Here is a 22,426-nt window from a genome sequence, read left to right on the forward strand (position 1 = left end):
TCCACCGTAACCTGAGTACAGAGCAGAGAATAGTACATTGACACCAAAGAGGGGGTCGAAATGATTTATCCAGGTGTCAGGGAAAGACATTAGGTGTCAGAAAATAAGAACTCCAAATAAATCTTACCTATTTTAATGTGTGAAAGGAGATGACCTTGCCCGAGACAAATTCTGCACCCTCCATAACGGTCTGAAATGTTGTATGCATTAGCAAAGACTCCTGACCTCTGACTTTGTGTGTTTGGAACATAGATTTAGAAGTACAATCTTTATTTCAAGTTTTGTATTAAAATATGTATACAATTAGTGATAATTACTTCTGGATATAGAGAAGAATGGGGAAGAGGATAGGGGATTTAAATGACTTTGCCATACTATTATTGCCAGACAACAAGGTCTGAACAGTTCAGAGAATACTGATCCATGGAGACTTCCATCTACAACTATCCCATCCAGTTTGGTGCCTGGATGGGACCAAACTGGATGTTTGTGTTGCCTCATTTAAAAAAAATAGTATTTTTTATATGAGAGGTTAGAGAAGAATGGGCAGATTGGTTTGAGACAAGGCAATGGTACCTCAAATAGCCAGTTGCTACAGCCAAGGTATGTGGATTACATATTACCTCCAACATATCAAACCCTGAAGCTGGTGGGTTACACCAGCAAAACAACACATGGGTATCATTCTTGTCAGCTAAGAATATTAAACTGAGGCTACAATTACACTGAGTCTACAGGATCACCAGAATTGGACAGATTGGAAGGGTGTAATGCTGTTGGCAGTATTTCACTGGGACTTCTTGGGCACTTTAGTGGCAACACAGACTTCCTAAGTAATGTTTTCAGTCATATCCATTTCTTAGTGATAGTAGTGTGTCCATCTTCTAATGGCTACTTCCAGCAGGATAATGTATCATGTCAAATGGTTCTTATCAAATTGCGTATTTGAAGATGACTATAGTTTTGCTGCTCTCCAAAGTCATCTACAGTCGTCAGAGCTCAATCCAATAAAATAAAACAGTTTTGGTGGATTGGAAGACCACTTGTGCTTGGTGTAGCAGAGGAATCTGCATCACCACTGTTTGGTGCTATAATGTCAACATGAACCAAACTCTCTGAGGACTAACTCTTGAACCTTGTTGAACCTACACCATGAAAAATGAAGGTAGTTCTGAAGGAGAAAGGGATTAAATTCTAAAGTTAATAAATTCTACAAATGTAGCTACTAAATGTAGAGAGCTTTTCCTTTTGTTTCACTGATGGAATAAAATCGACATTTTACTTTAATGTTCAGATATCTGCAATTTGCAACTGCATTATAAGGAATTCTATTTATTGTGTTTCTTATTTAGAGTTAACACAGTAACTATAACTCCCAAGTCTGCAGTAAAAATATTTAGCTTAGCCTTGCACAAAGATTTAGAAAAAGTATGGAATGTATTTTTAATTTGTTTTTTAATATCTTGCTTACCCATCACATTAGATAAGCAGGGGGGTTCAGACACACTTATATCACCAAGGAGATTTTGATGTCTAGTTCTGAGGTGATGGTTGGATGAAGTGGGACAAGCATTGACAAATCAGGACAAATCCAGGCTGTTGACTGTTGAGTCAAACAATAAAGTTCTCGCTAAACTGATCGAACCACATTCTTTCCCTCTCTTAGCATCGTGGGATATGGACTATCAGTGAAATATTGAGGTATTGAATACAAGCACCTAAAATGAATTCAACTGAGAGGAACTTTGTCGTCATGGAGTAGTTTGAAGTCCTGTCCCTGTGTCAGTTTTGTTCAGGCAGACAATCAGAGTGCCTCCTAAACACTTCTATTTTGAGTTTTCCCACTGGGAGAAGACCCCAGGGTCGACCCAGAACACACCAGAAGGGCTGTACTTAACCTCTGGTCTGCAAACGCCTTGCAATCTCTAAGTATATACTGGAGAGGGATTGTGGGAGGGATGCCTTGGCTTTCCCCTTGGACCTGTTACCTGCAGATCTAGTTTTGGGTAAACAGAAGACAGTGGACTGATGGACTTTCTTACCTTTCTATTGTTGTAATTCTAAAGGGGCTGTACACTGAACCAGTAACAAAATTATAACCATCTGCTTAAGATTAAACAGTCTAATTTTGTTCCTCATAAAAGACTGTGGCTCACTAGAGAGTTGCTACCTTTTTGCATATCTTGTGTTGCCTTACACCAGGACTTGTTTAATTTGTGGATCTGAAACTTTATTTATTTTACAGTAACATATCATGACTGCCAGGTCCAACATCTCCTAGAAGAATGTTTCACTGATCTTGCTTTTTTTTATTTTAGTTGTCAGTGTTGTGGATTGAGTACACCAGTTGTTAATGGTATCCACTATTGTTACACACTTCAACGAGGTACATCGTACAACACTTCTCTAAAAGTCATGAGATATTATCCCGTAATCTGAGCTGCCATGAGATAATAAATCTTCCCACCTTATCATTCCCACACTCAGCCAAGCCACTCCACAGAGGAAGCTCACTTTTAGCTTTTAAAAGAAAAAAATGAAAAAGGAGCTATGTAGAATGATTATGAGTGAAGATTTAAAATCCCCCCCACATGAATCATCAGTCAAGTCTGTTGTTTGGCAACCTGGCAGAGATTATGCTCCCCTACCTGGTAAGTGTGTTGAAAGGAAGATTATGAGGTGTTTGATGTCTGGGTAGGGTGGGGAGGGGGTCACTGCAGTTTATGCCCTTTCATCATTAATAAATGAAGCAAAGTTGTAAATGCTGGCAGCCCGAAGGGCAAAGAGAGGGAGCCAGCCCCCACTCGGGGTAATTTCCGATTCATTGCTTTGATGTGCTGAAACCCTGTTATTGTTACCTGCTGACAATGAAGCTTGGTACGTATGTGTGTGTTGGTGTGGGAGACTGCAGCCACCCTTTATCAACCAAGAAATCTGTGCCTATCATTATATGAATTTTACTTACTGTGTAGCATTAGGTTGTGCCTTTCCACAGAATGGTATAATTTCGTAAGTTTTTTTATGTTTGTCAGAAGCTGTGGAATTAAAATATCTACCATTTGGATATATTTAATATTTAATAATAAAATTATCCTTCTCAGGGCAAAAAAGGAGATCCTGGCATTTCACCCGGGCCAGCACCTAAAGGAGAGAAGGTATGTTTTCTTTTATGGCTCCTACTGATCTGCAGCGTTCTTCTATTCTTGCCCTCACTGATCTTCTTGCATTGTATTTCAGGGAGACTCAGGGACTATTGGCCCAGTTGGACAGCTTGGACAAGAGGGCCGAAAGGTAAGGTTAAATAACTACCTCATATGGGATAAATGTCCTTAGCTGACCATTTACCAGCTTTTATTGTAAGTGAGCACACCAGCCAAATGTCAGAGAAAGAGTCCCTTGAAATATCTTGGAATCAGATTCTGCATGAGTCATTTGCATCACTTCATAATCGTTCAGTGCCAGTGCTGTGTCAGAGCGATGTGTTTGGTATGTAAAGATCCTTACTTCCTGCTTCTCTCCTTCTCTCATTCTTCTCTCTCTGTTGTGCATCTTTAGTTTTTGAATGTTCACCAGATACTGTGGAAATGGGTTCTTACAGAGGGCACAAGGGACGTTTTTTAACAAATAAAGGAAGACACACTTTGGGTTTTCCATAAGAAAAAATAGTGGAGTTGTACGTTTCATTGACAGGGGTGTAACAAGCATGACATTATTTCAGTGTGGCTTATTATATGAATCATAGGTATATAGAAAAAGGTTGTTTATTCTCCTGCTATGTGCGTTTTCATTCTTAATGTGTCTCTTCTCTGTTGTGGTTCTACAAGAGAGGAAAGCAAATCCAAAACCGGTTCTTGCTTTGCCTTACACATTTTTATCAGTGGCATTTTGTGCTCCTGCATTGTTTTTGCATAAGTTCTATAAAGGTTTGGGTTGGTCCAACTTGTAGAAAAATGTCAGGGATTCTTTCTTTTTTGTTGGTTTTGGTTGACCTTTGGCTTAGCATTGTTGCAGAAAAACAAAGGCTAAAGATTTCTGCTTTGAGCTAGAGTACTAAGATACTTCTGCATTCTTTATAGTTATGATACTTTACACTGTTTTGAAATTTTCCCATCCGTATCAAGCTAACATTCAATAAACCATTGTCTATATCTGCTTGTCCACGTAGGGTCATGGGATTGCTGATGCCTGTCTCTGTCAGTCAGTGGGCAAGAGACTGGGTTTACCGTGCACAGCTCACTAGTCCAATATCACAGGGCAACACAAAGACATAAATGACGAACAAGTACACACGCACATACTCATACCTACAGACATTTTAGAGGCCAATTAGCCAAACTGTCATGTTTTTGGACTGTGGGACAAAGCCAGAGTACTCAAAGATACCCCAGGCCAGGATTCAAAGCTTTTTGCTGCAAGGCAACAGTACCAACCTCACCATTGTGCAGTCCAAAATTCAGTCAGTTTCAACTCAGAGTTTTATATTCTTAAAGTTCTTAAAACAGAATTGAGGAGCTGCACAAAGCCCTCTCTCTTAACTGAATAAAACATCTTCAGCTAGTTAGACATGGCCTTGGTAACATGCATCTGGCCTTTGCAACTTTTCGCTATGTTTATGTCTACCAGGCCTATCAACTGATTGAACTATCATATTGGAATGTAAATGTTGGTATTGCAGACCTTGAAAAAGAACCACGTTGCTCCATATTTCTCCAGTTGCTTTGCATAAGAATTCTACATGAACCCCAAAACCTGAAATCAGTTGACTGAAATTAATGCAACTGGAAAGGTGAAATTTATTCCACATTCCCCCAATGTATTTTGGTGCTTCTTACTGCTGAACCGGTCTTTTTCCAAACAACAGAAGCAAAGAGGAACCGCTGCCAGTCACATTTTGTATTGGTTACAGCTGATTCATGCAACCTTTTCAATCAAAGTTGAAGCATTGTTGGGTAATTGAATACAACAGGCCGCTTATGTGCATTTCAGTTGAGGTGTAAAGCTTGTCTGCATGTACTACCTTTCTTCCCAGAGTCACAATAGTGTATGGATGAGTGTCAGACTCCAGCAGGTTTTTTTTTTTTACCTCAAGCTTAACATGTGGCTTTTGTTAAGAGCCTGCTTTTCCATGTGTGTGTGTTTGTGCGTGTCTATTTGAGTGTTTCTACCTCTTTCGTTCACCCACATTGACACACTGAGCCAGAATGGAAAAGAAATTAGGGTAGTGGAAAACATTTACAGATTCCTTTTAAGCGAGATAGAAGTGATTTGAAGGCCTAATGGAAGGATAGCCAGTGATGCATCAATCAAGTTGACGGTGACGACTGATTCACATGTCGTAAAGCTCATGTACCATGTCTTTCAAAAGTATTTACACCCCTCAAATGGTTCCGATATTTTTTCATGTTCCAACTTGAAACTTTAATTTATTTTAGTGGAATTTTGTGATAAACTGACAAAGAGCAGCGCATCACTTTGAAGCAGAACAAAAGCAAAATCCTGAAAAGCGTGGCAAGCTTTTGTAAACAGGCCCATGGTGACTGGAAGAGCTGCAGAGATCTACAGCTCAGGTAGGATAATCTGTTGAAAGGGCAACTAACAGTCAGGAACTAAAGCAGTTTTCACTTTTGAAAGACTGTTTAAAAAAGGCAATGTTGAAAGAAAACAGTAAAAAAAAGTAGGATTTTTGGTTTATCACAAGAAGACAATAGGTTAGACTCTAACCGATTGTCTCCGGTCCTCAAGGGCCGCTGTCCTGCAACTTTTAGATGTGACTCTGCTGCGCCACACCTGAATAGAATAATTAGGTCATTAGCAAGGCTCTGGAGACCTGATCTACACAAGGAGGAGGTAATTAAGCCATTTCATTCCAGTGTTTGGTACCTATGGCACATCTAAAAACTGCAGGACACCGGCCCTTGACGACTAGAGTTTGACACCTGTGGGTTAGAGGCCGCAAAAGACTTATGACTGGGATGGAGGAGGACTTTCCAGCGAGGAAAACCTAAACATGAGCTACAATAGAATAGCTCAAATCAAAGCCTGTTCATGTACTAGAGTAGCTCAGGCGATGTTCATACTTCAATCACGTTCAAAATTATTGCTTACTATAAAGATGAGAGCATCAGTCAGGAAGAAGGATGAAGTGTGAATAACTTGATCATGCACAGCAGCTCAAGTGCTCTGTAGCTTCTCTTTAGTAAACCTCACAAGCAAAATATAGCTGCTACATATCAGAGTGACATAATAGCTTGGCGTCTGGGTCATTATTGCCATAGCAACATTAACAACATGCACACAAATAGGCTGACCTCATTCGAGTAAGATTCAGGTATTGTTTGGTTGAAGGAAGCTTGTTAAATTAACCCCAAGGAGGTAACATCTTTCCATACAGAACACATAAAGGTTTACTCAGCAGAGAACAATATACAGGAACCAGCTGTAGCTCCACTTTTGTCAACTTTCCATCCAATGACAAATGCATGAATCAGTCTTCTGACTCTGCTGTTATACTGCGTCTTTGTTCTTCATAGTCGGCTCAGGTGGAAAGTCCCGATGCAGGTCTTCCCCACCAAGACTCAAATACTCAAAACACACATAAGCTTTTATAGTTATGTCATTTGAAGGTAATCTGAGAACTGTCTGCATAGCTTCCCTACTGTGCAGCTTTGAGTTCTGTGGTCGAGGACAATGGGAAAACATAGGCTTTTTTCTATATCTATTTTCCATTCCACCTTTTTTTTAAGACACTGTTACACACCCACCCCGGTCCACACAACAGAGCAGGCCCTAAATCTCCCTTATGCTTGATGCTACGAGCGGGAATTCAGGAATTTGGCTGTGAGGTTTTCATGGAAAACTTTAATGGAGAAAGCAGCGGTGCTTTAAAAGCGCCATAGTCGAGTGTGATTTTACAGCACTGGCCAGGCCGAGCATGTTCCGCTCTGTACAACATTTGTTCTACTAAGCAGACCCTGATTGGCTTTTCAGTATGGCGGGCAGGGTCAGGGAGAGGGGGACACGCTGAGAGCCAAACCTCAGCTACAAGGCCACAATGCAGGCCACACGTCTCCCCGTTGTGGCTGCGTCTCCTCTCTCTGCTACATAAGCTGTCTCTTCTCACTTGTCTAAGCTTTTCCCTCCTGAATATGATGTGCATTTCATGGCATTTCAAATAGATATGTCATCCATGTGCTCATTTTTTTTTGGCAGCTCTGCAAAAAAGAGTGACCACCCGCAGACGCGTTATTTTTAGGTTGTGTTATAAGCAAATCTACACGTCTTTTCTTTTCACATGTACCATCATTTGAGGCTTTTTAACACAATAGTCTCCAGAATTACTAATTTGCATGCACATTTAGAAGAACTCAATATTTTTCATTGTAGTGGGGAAGCTCAGTTGTTTTTAATTGGACTCCATCCAATGATTTGTCATGCAAAGAGGAACTTTAGCAATCCCAGAAAGATTACCCCGTAAAACATAAGTTAAAGGATTTGTTGTAATGTCCCTGAAGAAGCTAAAATAACTCATCAATCATTCCATTTTTTTATGCATAGCAGGTTTTTGTGTGACCCTCTCTCTGTGGCTGCTCAAGACCTGTTTCGAATAAAACTCCCACCATTAAATCACATGAAAACTTTCCTGTTTCAACTCGATCAGGATTACTATAACGTTACAATGGTATATATTGGTAAATAATATTCCCTCTTCCTAAATGCCAGAAAATTAAGAAATATACATATTTTTTTTAGAATTTTGTTACTACGTTTTTCAACTTTTCAATGACTTTAAGCATTTTAAGAAAATCCAGACTACGATTTCATGGTTTGTAAGATTCCGGTTGGTTAATTTACATCATTTCAGTTAAGAAGAGCCACATTTGTGGAAGTATTTTAACATACTTTGTTAGCGCTGTGATTGACAAAGACCTTAATTCTTTGCTCCGATAAAATAAACAAGCGTTTGGACTTCTAATTTTTGATTTTCCTTCTTAAACCTGAGTCTGGAAGAGTAAGACATTTTAAAATGGAAAATTTGCTGGAAGCCTGTTATTTGAATTTTTCTGACAAAATTTTGTTTATGTATTTCAGTAACTAAATTAACTCAAGTGAAACGTATATGGTTCATTTACACAGAAACTGATGTTTTCAAATCTTTATTTTTGTTAATTATGATGAATCTTTGCTTACAGTTTATGAAAACACATTTAGTTTCTGAAAAGGTCAGAATATTAGATTATACTGTATCAGACCAACAAGGGACATTTTTTTCTCCACAGAAATATGTGATCAATGAAAAGTTAAACCTACTCAAATTATTTTTGAAAGGTACTTTTAATTTGTCAACCGAACCTCCATTGGAAAACATATTCCAACTTACAGTGACGTAGCTGTAATGATAACACTACAAGCTAAATTTTATCCAAATTGTCCATTTAGTTCAGACTGTTTATCTGCTCCAGGCAGACATCAACGTTTATGTTCTACTGTACATGCAAGCGTGCAAGGAGCCAGATAATTACCGAGCAACCTTCTGGCTCCATGCCTGCATGGATCTTGGAGAGATGAAAGCTTAAATGAATGAGGTGTTCATCTGGCAGACCACCAGTGTAATGTAAAGTGTGATCTTTGGTGTAGGAACAAGCTCATACTCAGTTGAGGAGCAGTCAAATGTGTACAGAAAAGCAAAACTAAATAGCCTCCCATGTCTTATCATGGATAGAAACAATGTGTCTTCAATTTTCTTGGTGCAAAAATGTGCTTTGCCCTGCCTGGAGCACTCCCTGGCATACTGAGGAGGTTATAGGGTGCTACTGGAGAGCTGCTGCAAAATAAAAGCATTCTGGTGGGGTTGATCTGATTGCGCACACATGCTTGTTAAACAAGTGCTACTGTAAATACACTCGCACTGATGGGAATGGCTGCTCTCATTAGAAAAATAATAACGAGTGAGATAAGAATCTGAGACGACATGGCTTAGCTTTGGAGGCTCCAGTTAATGCACAGGATCCACAGCATGTGTTTGCATGTGTGTGTACTGGGGGTCTTTGATCAGCCTGGGAAAACAGGCCTTGTAAATGTTTCTACCGCCGGGTATATAATCTAAAAAGATGCAAAATAAAGAGGCACCACATCACAGCATGTTTATTTGTAAGGTTGTCCTACTTCAGTTAAAAACACATTGCTCAGCTCTCGCACGTAAAACGGAATTGTTTCTTCTTTTTTTTTGTCCCGGTCAAGTAAATTAACATTTTTATAAACCTTCTTCAAAAAGTGAGGAAATCTTAATTTTGTGACATAATTCTGACCTCATATTTTTGTGACGTTTTGACTGACTAACACCAGTAATAAAATCTTCCAGTTTCTCTTTCAGAACTATAAAAATACATAACATCATTATAGCCTTCCCGTCCTCTGGAGCGATTAGTACTTAATTTTTTTTAACAGAGGTTCAGGCCTCAAATGGTAAAAACAGAGCAACTCTGCAGAACAAAAAAAAAAATTGCCTTCCAGTTATCTACTGAAAGTTTTACTCTCTGTCAGTGTATTGTGTACAGAGCTAAATACAGGATTCTTTATTTTATGGGGTCTAAAATGCACGTTTGACCCCATCCACGAATTAATAGTGAATATTTCTTCTTGGGACATGAAGATTATATAATTTGTACTAATTCAAGGACACAAACGTATATCATGCAAGTGCATTTGTCAGAGGTTCTTTGATTTTTGAAGACAAACCGTTCATTGCCGAATAAACATTTATTCAATCTTACCACAATGTGGTGTGTATAGTTTATATTCTCAGGATTAAAATCAGCTTTAAAGATTTAGAGCTCTGATTCGGGGATGAGAGCTTTGGGTTTTCTTTCTGCACAAGCGAAAACGTGTGTGTGTGTGGAGAAATTAATTGAAAAGCTAGCATGTAAACTGGATTCATCATCATTTTCTTTCTTTTTTGCAGTTGCTTTTATCTCTCTTTGCTATTTGTGCCACTCCTCCACTACTGAGCTCACTTGACGTCTAGTGATGCTTTTTAAATAAGATCATATGATTTAAGAATGATAGTGGGACTCAGGCCTTTTTGTCTTTCATATGTTTTGCAGAACTGTACTTAGTTTATTTACTTTCAAATGTAATTCGTTGTTGATACATTTTGTAGCAGCTAATCAGAAGCAGAGATCCATGTTTTAAGTCCTGAACCTATAAGTCAATGATATTGAGGATGTAAAATACTTACAACCTGGTTACTTCATCCCTTTTCTACTGCTGAAATCAAATGGTTTAGGCCTCTCTGAACCCAGACAACAGGAGTTTTTCCATATTTACCATGTCTGTTTTTACTTTATTTTTTTCTCTCTTTCTCCTTGTTTCTGCCTTGTTCTCTCAATCTATCAAGCTGTGGTTTGCGGTGGCATGTCCTCCCACATTTTATTTAGTTTTTCTACACTCATTGACTGGGGTTTGTGTTTCTGGAGTCAGCAGATCTGTGGAAAAAACACAATCGGGTTGTGTTGCCCTGCACGCAGTCTGGGAGTCCTGATATCTGACTCAAACAGGAAGGCATTTATATCCTCAACATGCCACAAACCTGGCACCAAAACTCTGTGAACGCAGCCAGTGGAAACTCTGATCCTTTGACAGAAGAGCAGATTGATTTCTTGCATATGGCACTAAATCGGTCTGTTGGTGTTGTTAATTTTAACATGCATTTACTTTGCAGATTTTGCAAATTTGCCATTCGCCGACTTGAGACAACTCTAAGCATGTGCTGAAATGGAAATCTTTTTGTCTCACATTTGTGTTTTCTTTTATCAGTTCTACCCACGCTCATCCTTTCTTATTTTTGTTTCTGCAGGGACAGAAAGGATACCCCGGTCCACCTGGACTTCCTGGAGAGACAGTATGTATTTTTCTGCAGTTTATGCATGCTTAAACTCTTGTTCCTGTAATTTTACATACATGCTGTTGACTTTAGGTTGGCAGACTTTTCTTTTTACGTATCTTTCTCCTGGTGCCACAGAATTCACTGTCTGTTTATTGGGGTTTTATGTGATAAATCAACACAAAGTAGTACATAATTTTGAAGTGGGAGGAAAATAATCACAATTCTATATTTTTAAGAAAAATGTAAAAGGCACGGATTGCATTTGCAATCAGTCCCCTTTACTCTGATACTCCTAAATGAAGCTAAGTGCAATTATGGCCACCTGGGGAAAACAGCAGACATGTGGATTTTTTTTCTTTTTAGATGAGACATCGACCCCTGTGCGTTGGGGAAGAAATTTTGAATCATCACTTAGAGCAATCTGTCTATTCAGTAAAACATAATGGTGGTGCCATCATGCTGTAAGGATGCTCATATTTAGTAGGGACAGGGAAGAAGGTCTGAATTAAAGGAAAAGTAGATCAAAGTAATCCCCGGAAAAAAACCTGTGAAACTTTGAAAGACTGAACTTTGTGGTGGGGATTAAAGCACATTCATACGCTCAAATGGCCAAGTCAAAGTCTTGAACTTAATAAAACTGAGAAGCTGTGTCTAGACTTGAAAATTGATCTTCACGGATGCTTTCCATCCAACTTGATCTGAGCTCTGAAAAGAAACGTGAGAAAATTCAGTCTCTGGTGGTGCAAAAGATGGTCCCACAAAGTGTTGACTCAGTGTTGCTCAATGCAAAAGCATGTCCACTTTTCATATTTTGATTTGTGGAAAATCTTGAGAAGCATGTAGCCATATTCATCAATAACATTATAAAATGTGAAAATATTCATCACGTATTGATATTTTTTTCAGTGCACTGTTTGTACAGTTTTTCACAGGGTCTTTAATTTTAAGGATCCACTCAACAGCTTTCATCAGTGTCTTGCTTTCATCTTGCCTAGTTGACTTAAATCTAATCCCTCAGTCTTACATTCATTTTCTAACTCCTTAGTCATCATTTATAGTTGTTTGACCTCTCTGTCTGTCGGCGTGTGTGTGTGTGTGTGTATGGGTGTGTGAGGACCCTACGTTTGCCTTCAGGGAGCCAGATTAGATTAGCCTGTTATGAAGCACTGGTGAGAACTGACATCTGGCTGTAGCACTATGGTGCAGTGACGCTCCTCAGGATATTAGAAAGTGATGCCAAAGAAAAAGAGAAAATAGAGTGGAGAATCAAGAACAAGCCAACTAGGCCAGCAGTGACACATTCATGGCTATTAAACTGCAGCCCCGTAGAAAGTCTCCCCATTGTCTTTGTTTCTGTCTTCTTGTTGTTGCCAGCATCCAAACAATCACATTTGTAACTACAGATAATTTACTGTGCAACATTCCTCTCACCGCTAAGCTTATTTGTCTTTTTTTTTTCTTTCTTGCATAAGTGCATTGAGAGTGCATAGACACTCAGATTCCTTATTTGTGTAGAGAAACTTGGATTTAATTAAGTACGCCTCCATGACATCATCATCTCAGGGAGTTCCCGCTGCGCTCTGTACAAAGAGTGAGCACTTCTTCTCTCTTAACAATACCTCCTGCATGTGTCCACCCTCAAACGCCCCCCAGTTTCCCACAGATCTGCTGCTGCTCGTTATGATGATGTGGATGATGGTAACAGTGTGAGTTTGCGGTTTGAATCACCATAGCACCGACGTCTGACTAACAGGCACAACTGTTTGGCATTGTGCGCTCCATAAGCCAGCTGGTGCTCCTGCAGTTCTGCTGACTTTGTTACTGTAATGTACGCTGGCTGAGCCCTCAACCCCCTCGCTCCTCTCTTACACCCACCCACACACACACACACACACACACACACACACCTTCTTTGCTGGCCAGTTAAAGATCTGAATCCACCCCTGGCCAAAGCCTTGTCTCCTTCTAACTAGCAGCATTATGCACTATATTTATCCAGGAGAGGGAATGGCAAGTGGCAAGCATGGGCTGCGTCAAAGGAAGTTATACATGGATACTGGTTCTCTGTGAAATTCGGACACAACCTGCTTTGAGTGTGTGTTTGTTATGTTTTCCAGAAGTTACATAAACAAGCATAACCTCCTAATCAGCATCTACAGGGTTCTGCACAGAAAACATTTGGGAAAGAGAGGAGAAAAGAACAGCTCTCTTCAAAGGCAATGCCTGTAATGTGTTTTTAAGCACATCCATAAGTCATCGTGATGCATTATGAGACTTTACAAAGCTAATTATCTATCATCTTAATCTTATGTAATCGCTGGTAGAGAAGTTTAAGAATTATCCTGATTAGTGAAACAATGTATTTTATGGTTTATAATGCTTAGACCTCTTACAGAAATAAACAGGAGAATTTAACTTCTATAAACCTTGTTTAAAGTTGTAATCCAATATGAATATCAGAAAAAAAATACAATACAAAATTGTTTCATAAATAAACCCAAACTGAAAACAGTTACAGCATATATTATTCAGTCCTTTATAAGACAACGTTAGTGGGGAATCTACATCCAAATGTAAAAATTAACCATATTGAAATATTGCCTTCCTTCCAGGTCCATTGAAAATAAAAAAACAGCTAAATTCAATTAAATATCTGAACGGAAAAAGCTAAGATTTACTGGTACAGGTTAGATTTTTGACTCATTTACTTCACATATGGTTACTATAAAGAAGGATTAAGAGGATTTTTTACTGTGAAGAATGATTTGTCATTTACGTTAGGAACAGATATGACATGACACGGGATGTGCAGTAAAGCAGTAACTATTAGACAGCTTCACAGCTAAACAGGGTTTCACTCTTGTTCTAGAAAATCTAAATTACTTCACTATATGCTGAAAATACTGGAAATAGGTCAGGTGTATAATCATCCAGTGTGTCAAACAAGTCATTGGTACATTTCTGGTAAAATCACCTGTTTAACAAAGATTTATTCTTCTAAAAAATGTCCTCACAGTTTGACCAAACTAACATGTAACATTTTTCGCTGATGCATACCTTACATGAGTAATTTATATTTGCAAAAAGCAGTTTGAGAGTTCTTTGGGACTCCTCAAGTATCTGCTTATGCGACTTATAACTTGGACCATATCTGATGAATTAAAAGCTTGATAAGGATTTACAAATCAAGTCGTAGTTGTGTTAATTTTGTTAATCTATGCCACTTTTCTTTCTGTTCCTTCCACTTCTTTCTCTTTCTACCCACCAGGGAGAGCAGGGTCCAATCGGAAGCCCAGGTGCCAAAGGTTATCCTGGCAGGCAGGTGCAGTAAATCCTCTGCTGTGACTGGTACAGTTGTGGTCAGGGCCAAAGAAAGGCAGAGAGCCAGAGTGGAATTAGCTTATACTGGTCAGATGACCTGGAAGAAAAAAGACTTGGAAAACACTAAGCAGGTTACCTACATTAGTCAGAAAATGTTCAACATTAACAGCTACACTCTCCCTTGCTGGGATGCTCAACTGGAGTATTTAGCAGATATGAGATAGAATTGATTTCCCATATATTATTTTGAATGTGTCTTTGCCTTGTATGGAAATGTTGTCATGTTTTTATATTGTATCAACATGTAACATAAATGCTTAAAGTCAGATTTGAATGGTCATGCATCCCAGAGCCAGAATGAGGTTTAGACTGAGGCTTGTTCTCTTGATGTAAGGAGCAGAAAAAAATTAAGGTGTTAAATTTGTATTCATTCTTCTTACTTCTCAGGGTTTACCAGGACCGATTGGACCAAAAGGGCTGAAAGGCATTCGGGTAAGAGAATGTGCTGTTAAAGTTTGATTTTATCTGATAAAATTATAAAATGTGGTGTTTTAGCGTAATTAGTAAATGTGATGATCAGCAAGGCAGCTCATTGGCGCTTCTCTCTCCACAGTGTTTGTAGAAGGGGGCATGTAAATCTTTGTTTAGCCAGATAACTTTTTTTTTTTTTATGTAGGGCCTCACACTACGAGTCCTTTCTGCTGTAAATGCGGTGCTGCATGAAAGCATGCTTGTGGAGCTCAGTGAAACAACATCCACATGCATGCATGCATGAAAAGAATGTGTGTACTTAGTGCAAACAGAAAGAAACATAGTCAGGGACACAAACTGATTTTTATGTTGTGTTCCTATAAAGGTCCTTTATCAACTCTCCTTGGCTTGTCCAAAGTCTTCCCTGCCCCCGAAGGCTGGAATTTCCTGTTTAAGCTCCGTATGAGGCCCTGCTGTCTTAAGGAGGCATTCTAGTCCCTTCTCCCCCTCTCGCTGAGCCACCTTTTCACATTTCCCCTCCCGTTTGGTGCATATTCCACATTGTGCAAATGTAAACCTGCTCAGGTTCATGCTCAACAATAACACGCATCTCGACTGTTCCCCTACAGTTCAACTGTGACGTTTGTCCTTGTTTTCCTCTGTGTGTGTGTGTGTGTTGTCTCCACTGCACTGACAGCCCAGTGTGTCACCCCCGGTTATCTTCAGAGATCCCTGGCGTGAGGGTATGTGCCCTTGGACTACATCGTGGAAGCCAGCACCATGCAGTCCATGGGCATATACACTTGCCTCATGGCTTGGTTCTTCATGGAAGCCCACCCCATGCTGGAATGTCGGGCCCTGAAACCCAGCCTCAGAGCCGAAGGGAGCTGCTCTTCTCCTAGCTGCTTGTACTGGGTCGAAGCACTCACAACTGTGCCCTTGCTTTCTTCTCTTTTCTCCTGCAGGGTTTCATTGGAATCCCAGGCCTTTTTGGCCTGCCTGGCCCTGATGGCGAAAGAGTGAGTTCTTCTCAAATGTACACACTCTCAAGTATTGTTTCACGCGCACCCAGTGAACCTTAATCCACATTCTTTAACATTTTCACATTTTCTATTGTTACAACCACAAACTTTAATGTATTTTACTGGGATTGTATGTGATGGATGATTTTTTTTTAGCACGTTGTAAAATAAGATTCTGCAGCAATTATAGATGGCCTGAGCCCGACCCGAACCCGGACTGAATTTTGGGCTGGTGCTGAGCCAGAATTGTTTGCTTTATAGTCAGGTTCGGGTTGGACTCGGGTTTCTGTAGCGTGTTTAATAAGCCTGCGATACATACAGCATATAAAACGCCATACATGAATGCACGATATAACGTTGTGTTAATCTACTTATATAGCCTAAATTAGGGTGCAGAATTTCCTCAAACTGTCAGAAGCAGCATAGATAGGATCATATGAGTCAAACTTCAAACTGATTTGCGCTTGGCTCACCCTGCTGTTACAACAAACAGCAAAATAGAGCAGTACGACGGTAAACAAAAGCTAAAAACAAGAGAAGTTACACTGTTTACCCAAATTCTGGTCTAAACACAAAAGCCGTAGAACCTTAGTTAAAATATGTTGGGTTTACTTCAGGCTCAGGACTGTATTTAAAGTTAACTGGTCGGGTCGGATCGGGCTCAGAACACAATGCCTGTGGCCTCATGCCGGGTCATGTTGGATTTTTTTAGGCTCGATCTCAATTCTAATTTAGGTTTGGACTTTGGCCAGGACATTTTAGCACAGAAACATCCCTTGGTCTAAACCTCTGCAAGGTGTCTCTGGTTGTATGTTTAGTTAGCCGGCTGGCAGCTCAACCTCCACCCTAATCTCAAGTGTTTCGAGTCTTTAACCAGTTTTCCTCCAGAGTAGTCCAATCTGTTCAGCACGCAAATATCCCCATAGCATGATGCTGACACCACCATGTAGTACTGTAAGAGAGACATCTTTATTCTTTTGTATATGTTTGCAGCAGCTTGTGGCAAATTTTGAATTGGATTTTTTTGTTTTTAGCTCTTCCTACCTACCATTTTTTAGCTTTTTAACTTACCGTTGCTTTAAGCTTCTCCACGTCCACATTATTGAACTGCCTTGTGTATTCCTTGGACTTTGTGGTGCTGTTTCTTCACTAATGTTCCCTCACACTCCTCTGAGGACTCCACAGCACAGCTGTATTTATATGAAGATTAACAGGTGGTCTTTATTTTTGACTTCTGAATGCAGTTGGTTGCACAGGATTTTACATGCGGGTGTCAAGAGTGAAGACTGTTTGGATTATTTTGCAAAACGTTTTGAGCCATACATAACATTTCTTATACTTCACAATCGTTATCTAACTCTTATTGATTTTTTTTTTACACCTAATTCTGATAAAGGACATTGAAGTTTGTGGCTGTAATACGACAAAAATGTGAAAAGGTTTAAGATGCATGAACACTTTTGTAAGGCACTGCAATTTCCCATTGAGATTTAAAAAAAAAAAAAACGATGGCTCTCCTGCCAATTCCATTCAGCTGTTTTGAAGTTGTTATAACACAAGATGTAATCTCCAGCTGTCTAGGATGTTGGTGTGTGGGAGTGCTGATGACTCATATGATAAAGCCCCCCTCTTGAAACCTTTGAACTGCCTGAACTCCACACCCACTGCTTGTGTACAGCCTCGAAAACACAAAGCGATTAGCCTAGTTATAGCATGATCTGGGTGGGTTGGGGGTTGCGTCACAGCAGGGGAGGCTGTAATCAGGAACCCTTCAACACCAGACAACAAAATGGGCCATAAACCTTACAGTGCATGTCTACCCCGGAGAAACTTGTGGTTGTTCTCAATATAAGTATAGAAAATCCTCCATAAGGGTTTGGAAACATGTTTAATGGGCTGCAGTCAGCTGTTCCTCACATCTGGCGATGGATGAAGTGGGAGACACTTAATGCCACAGCTTTTTAATCGTGTTTTGAGCTCAAATCAGTGTCGTCCATGAGTGTTTTAGTTAATGTGTGATTTTAGTGATATGTCTTTTGCATATTTTTCACTGACTTCATCTTCTTTTTCCTTCTTTTCTGTCTTTCTTGAACTCTTTTTTTTTTTTTCCTCTTTCTACCCTCCCGACGTTTGGATTTTCAGGGAATTCCGGGTGAACCAGGGAAGAGGGGCGAGATGGGTAGGCCGGTAAAGTTTTGTCTCAACATCCTTTACAGATAATCATTCTTAAATGTGATCATGTGTGTTATGATAAGTTTTATGTGTGTGTGTATGTATGTATGTATATATATATATTATTATTTTTTATTTATTTATTTTTTTTACTGGACATGTTTATTAAAACCACTTCCATACCTCACAGACATGTGAACCATAAATCGTGATCCATTACTTGAACCAAAGTCTGCAGTTTGCATAAATTAATACTCAAATATCACACTCAAGTGAAAATTATATTGACAAAGATGTGTTACACTAATGCAGAGGTACTCAACTTTTCATAACCAGTACCATTTCAAGAAAGGTTTTCTAAGTACCACCACACTGAACGACACGTTAACAGTAACACAGGAGTTTTTTGTAGTTTTTTTTTTGTTTGTTTTTACTTTGTTGCCATTTGTATTGAGAGAAAAAAAATGCTGTTCTTATACAATGGCACTAGAAATTTGGCAAAAGTTTTAATTTTTAAGTTCCAAAAATAAAACAAATCAACAGAAAATCCACTGAAGTCAAAATTTGAAGTAGAGGTTGCCATTGTTGCAAATTGGTTTTTATATTTAGTACATTTTCAAACCCCTTTAGTTACATTTTCAACAAAGCAATTCTTGACAAATCTAGCAACTTTTTTGTGGTGTAATTAGCAACCTTTAAAGACTTGTGAAAGCACACATTGTTTAAGGCTGCTTAGACATAAAAGAAGACATGAGATGTACTCATAGCCGGCAGTGTGAGAGAAGAGTGCTGAGCACAAAGGCCACAAATATGTCAATGAAGTTATCTTTCATCACAAAGGAATGGCCCTTCACTCCACTTGGTACTCACTGATGCTAGGGCAAATTGACCGTACATTTCCTCTAGAGATAAGAAGCCTTGGGTAATGCGAGAATAAAATCTATTGCTTTGTATTGTAAAAATGAAGCCAAACCCTCCACAATCTGTATTGAAATAAATTCATCTTCTAAGATAGTGGTATGATGTCATGCTTAGCTTAGAAAAATTCAGCCTTTAACTAAATTGAATAACTTCAGAAAAAAAAATCCCCTACAAGAAATGATACATTTGCACAAATGCATGGATGCTTCACTAATGTAACTAATGTAGTAATTTATAATTGTGTTTCTTTCATAGGTAATACTTTTCAAAGTGTCAAATAGCTTTTATTTAGTAATCCATAACATCGCAGATGTTATCGCTTATTTCTTGTACTTTCTCTTCAAAGTAGGAAAGACAAAAAAAAAAGCATGCTCTTCAAGTAAGCTTGTTGACCTTCATAAGCGAAAAATTCCTTCAAGTAAATAACTACTCTGCATGCAACATTTTAAAATCTTAAAGCAACTCTTGCTGGAAGTGGATTATGTTTATCTTGCCACTATGCACAGGAGGATGATTAGGAAGGAAAAGAAATGCTCTATGTTGACTGTTTCTTATAACAACTACCAGGATTTTGTATACACCTCCACCAGCAGTGCTAGATCTGAGAGTCCCCTCCTCTCGCAACCCAGAGGACGGGCGCATTCAAGAGCAAATTTCCACCATCTAAAGCAACTCAAAGTCAGAGATTTTCAGAGAGTATTGAACAGCTACTATTTCTACACATTACTGATTTTTCTTAAACAAGGTTTTGTTGGAGTAAACTCGTTTGCTGGTTGTTGGGGAGGTTTGTGTTAAATAGTGTTTAAAGTCAGTCTGAAAGAATGCATTGAACTGTGTAACCCCAAAACACATTGCTGAGATCATTTTGCAGCTGTTGCTTATTGACTTTTCAGTAAATATGATATTTGTGTTGCCAAAACTTCTGAACACTCTAACGAGAGGGGCGGGAGTTTTCTAATGTGAAGCTTTTAGAAGCGACAATTAAACTATAAAAACATTACTCTTTAGGACGACAGTATGGATGTATTATAACATTTTTGTGGCTTTGTTTGCGTTTTACTAAAGTGTTGGAGATGCCTTTTCTGCATACACGTTTTCCATAAGGCTTGCAGACTGACACGTTTCTGCCATAAAAACATTTTTTCTGGTAGTTTCACAGATCATATAAAGCTAAAAGCATTTGCATAGAAGAGTTGCCGTCACATTTTTATCGCTCCCCTCCTGCACAACATTGCAGATGATGTATGACAGCAGTAGTTGTGTATTTGAGGCATCACTGTGTTCAACTTAAAAGCTACAGATTTGTTTGTGTTTACGGAGGAGGTGAGAAGAAGTTGTCAGGAGGAGTTATGTAATTTCAGTGGTTTTGGAATCGGCATCTAGTTGCTCCTGTAGGGAAAAACGGAGCGTGAGGGCGTTTGACAGGATGGTCCTTAAGAGATCACTCTCGTCTTCCAGGAGGAAAAACAGGAGAACTGCTCAAACCTGAGCCAGACATTTTAATGGCCATAACCGCAGCGCTTGTTCTCTCTCAAGGAAGCACACGCACGCAGACACACATTCTGTCATTTCTCACAGACCAAGATATATCGAAAACGGTAGAGAGTCTGCAACAACTTTCCAAAGTACATTGCCAGCAGTTCTCGTTCTCCTTTTGTTGCTTCTTTTTAAATAACTTATCTTTATTTGGGGTTTTTTTTGGCAGTTCTCTTTCCCTGTTGTCAAACTCAGTGCCATTTTTTTTTATATCGTAAATGAAACTGTTTGAAGTTGTTACTGAATAAAAGTATTTTTTATGTCACATGAAGGAGAAGGTTTCCTTAAAGTAATTATTCCAGGATTTTTAAAGTAAGATTATCTTTAGATGTTTTAAGCAGTTCATATCTGACCTGTTGTAAATAACGCTTTTGAATTTGAATTTCAGACAAATCCAGAATACTTCCCAAAAACCTTTACCCCGACCTGGTTTCAAAACGTCTTGTCGTCTGATCACTTGGAGACATGTAAACATGCAGCTGGATTGTAACAAACATTTTTGGGTTTCTCTGAAAATCGGCTTCGTGCAAACAGGGCCTCAAGTCTATGATAGAGGCTGTAATTAATGAGCAGCTTAGAGTCAAGAACAAAATTGACCTGTGGGGTCTGGAAATAACTAATCCCTAAAAAGACCTTAGTGGTTTAAGTGAACCTCATGGCCTTTCAAACTATTGTCATGTTATTTATAAGGAAGCCAGGAACTGTTTACATAGTGAATGGATGTAGAAAGTCTTCCTGAATGAGAACAGATCATGTGAAATATTCCAGACAACAGTAAACATTTAAGTTTAAGCTATTTATTGGATCATCCTTAGCTTTCTATAACTAGCTATTTCAAAACAAGAGGAATTTAAGCAAATTTGAGTATAACAGTTTTCAAACGTTTTACAGAACTTCAATTAAAAATACTAAACTATTCCGAGATGTATACAATTTGTTTTGAATTATTTTTGCAACATGGCAATAGCTCTTTTTATGTCCCCAGTAAAAGAACCTAAGCTCTTGAGCTTTTGAGTCACTAAGGCTCTGTTCACACAGCAAGTCTTGATTTATTCATTTATTTTAATTTTTTTTTTTGCCAAAATCCAATAATTACTTTTTTTTATTAATTAAAGGCGACCACAATCAAACTTCTGCATGAGTGATTTACAACTCACATGTGCAGAAGAACTTAAATGTCACACAATGTCGTAATGTTTCCAGAAGTAACAAAGGGTTCAGCCATATATGTTTTAAAGCCTATTGAGCAATGGGAGCTGACAGTATTGTCACAAGATCATAACAAGACGAAAGGAGCTTATAAACATGAAGCACAACTAATAGCAACAGACTTTTCTGTGGCATTTACTGAAACTTCTGCAGAGAAGTCTGTTTGGATGTGTATTCAGAGTCAGGAGTGGTGGGACTGGAATGTGATGCGCTTCTTTCATAATTTCATAGTTATTGTTTTCAGCAATTTTTCACTTCTGAATGCATGCCACGTGTCTCAGAAACAAACTATCTGATTTAATGGCACATATGGAAGTGGCTCAAATCAGACTTTTTTCCTGGGTGAAAAGATTGGACATCCACTGTTCTGATTGACAGAAAAAGTCAAAAATGGATTGCATACGGGCAAAAAAAAAGCAGATTTGCGTCACATCTGTCTGCTTTGTCACACAAAAATCACCAACAATTAATTTCCATGACACTTGCTTTTACTCTTTAAGATGACCAATCACTGAGCCTATTTTTCATGTTTCTTTGTTGGTTCTTGAATAGTCTTAATGACCCGTTTTTTGCTCTTCTATTAAATTAAATAAGAAATAAAAAAACTCTGCCTGACTCATTTTGCTCCGAATTGAAATGCCAAACACAAAGAGCTACATTTAGTAGGGAGACTGTGTTTCTAAGATGACTCAGCGATTAAAATAAAACATGCATTCAGTTTATCTGAGGGATCTCCGCTCTGACAGAAATAACTGACATTATCTGGAGGTCACAGTAATTATCATGTTAAAACAATTCATTGAGGCCAGCATAGCGAAAAGTAGTCGTTATGAGTGTTGAATCGTCTCAGTACTAAAGCTCTTAGCAGTAGGGCTTTTTGCAGATGTGGTTG

The 22,426-nt window shown here is 38.8% G+C and overlaps 1 protein-coding gene across 1 annotated transcript in view; it reads left to right on the forward strand.

The window, feature by feature from the left end:
* col27a1a (collagen, type XXVII, alpha 1a) overlaps positions 1–22,426 on the forward strand; it is a 79,861-nt gene that overhangs the window by 21,877 nt on the left and 35,558 nt on the right. Inside the window, exons 6-12 of the mRNA XM_028026532.1 lie at positions 3,102–3,155; positions 3,238–3,291; positions 10,853–10,897; positions 14,151–14,204; positions 14,651–14,695; positions 15,640–15,693; positions 17,839–17,883. Of these exons, the coding sequence (XP_027882333.1) occupies positions 3,102–3,155; positions 3,238–3,291; positions 10,853–10,897; positions 14,151–14,204; positions 14,651–14,695; positions 15,640–15,693; positions 17,839–17,883 (351 nt within the window). The remainder of the gene's footprint in view (positions 1–3,101; positions 3,156–3,237; positions 3,292–10,852; positions 10,898–14,150; positions 14,205–14,650; positions 14,696–15,639; positions 15,694–17,838; positions 17,884–22,426) is intronic.

Source organism: Xiphophorus couchianus, chromosome 8 (genome assembly GCF_001444195.1).
Source record: "Xiphophorus couchianus chromosome 8, X_couchianus-1.0, whole genome shotgun sequence".
NCBI classification, from domain to species: domain Eukaryota; kingdom Metazoa; phylum Chordata; class Actinopteri; order Cyprinodontiformes; family Poeciliidae; genus Xiphophorus; species Xiphophorus couchianus.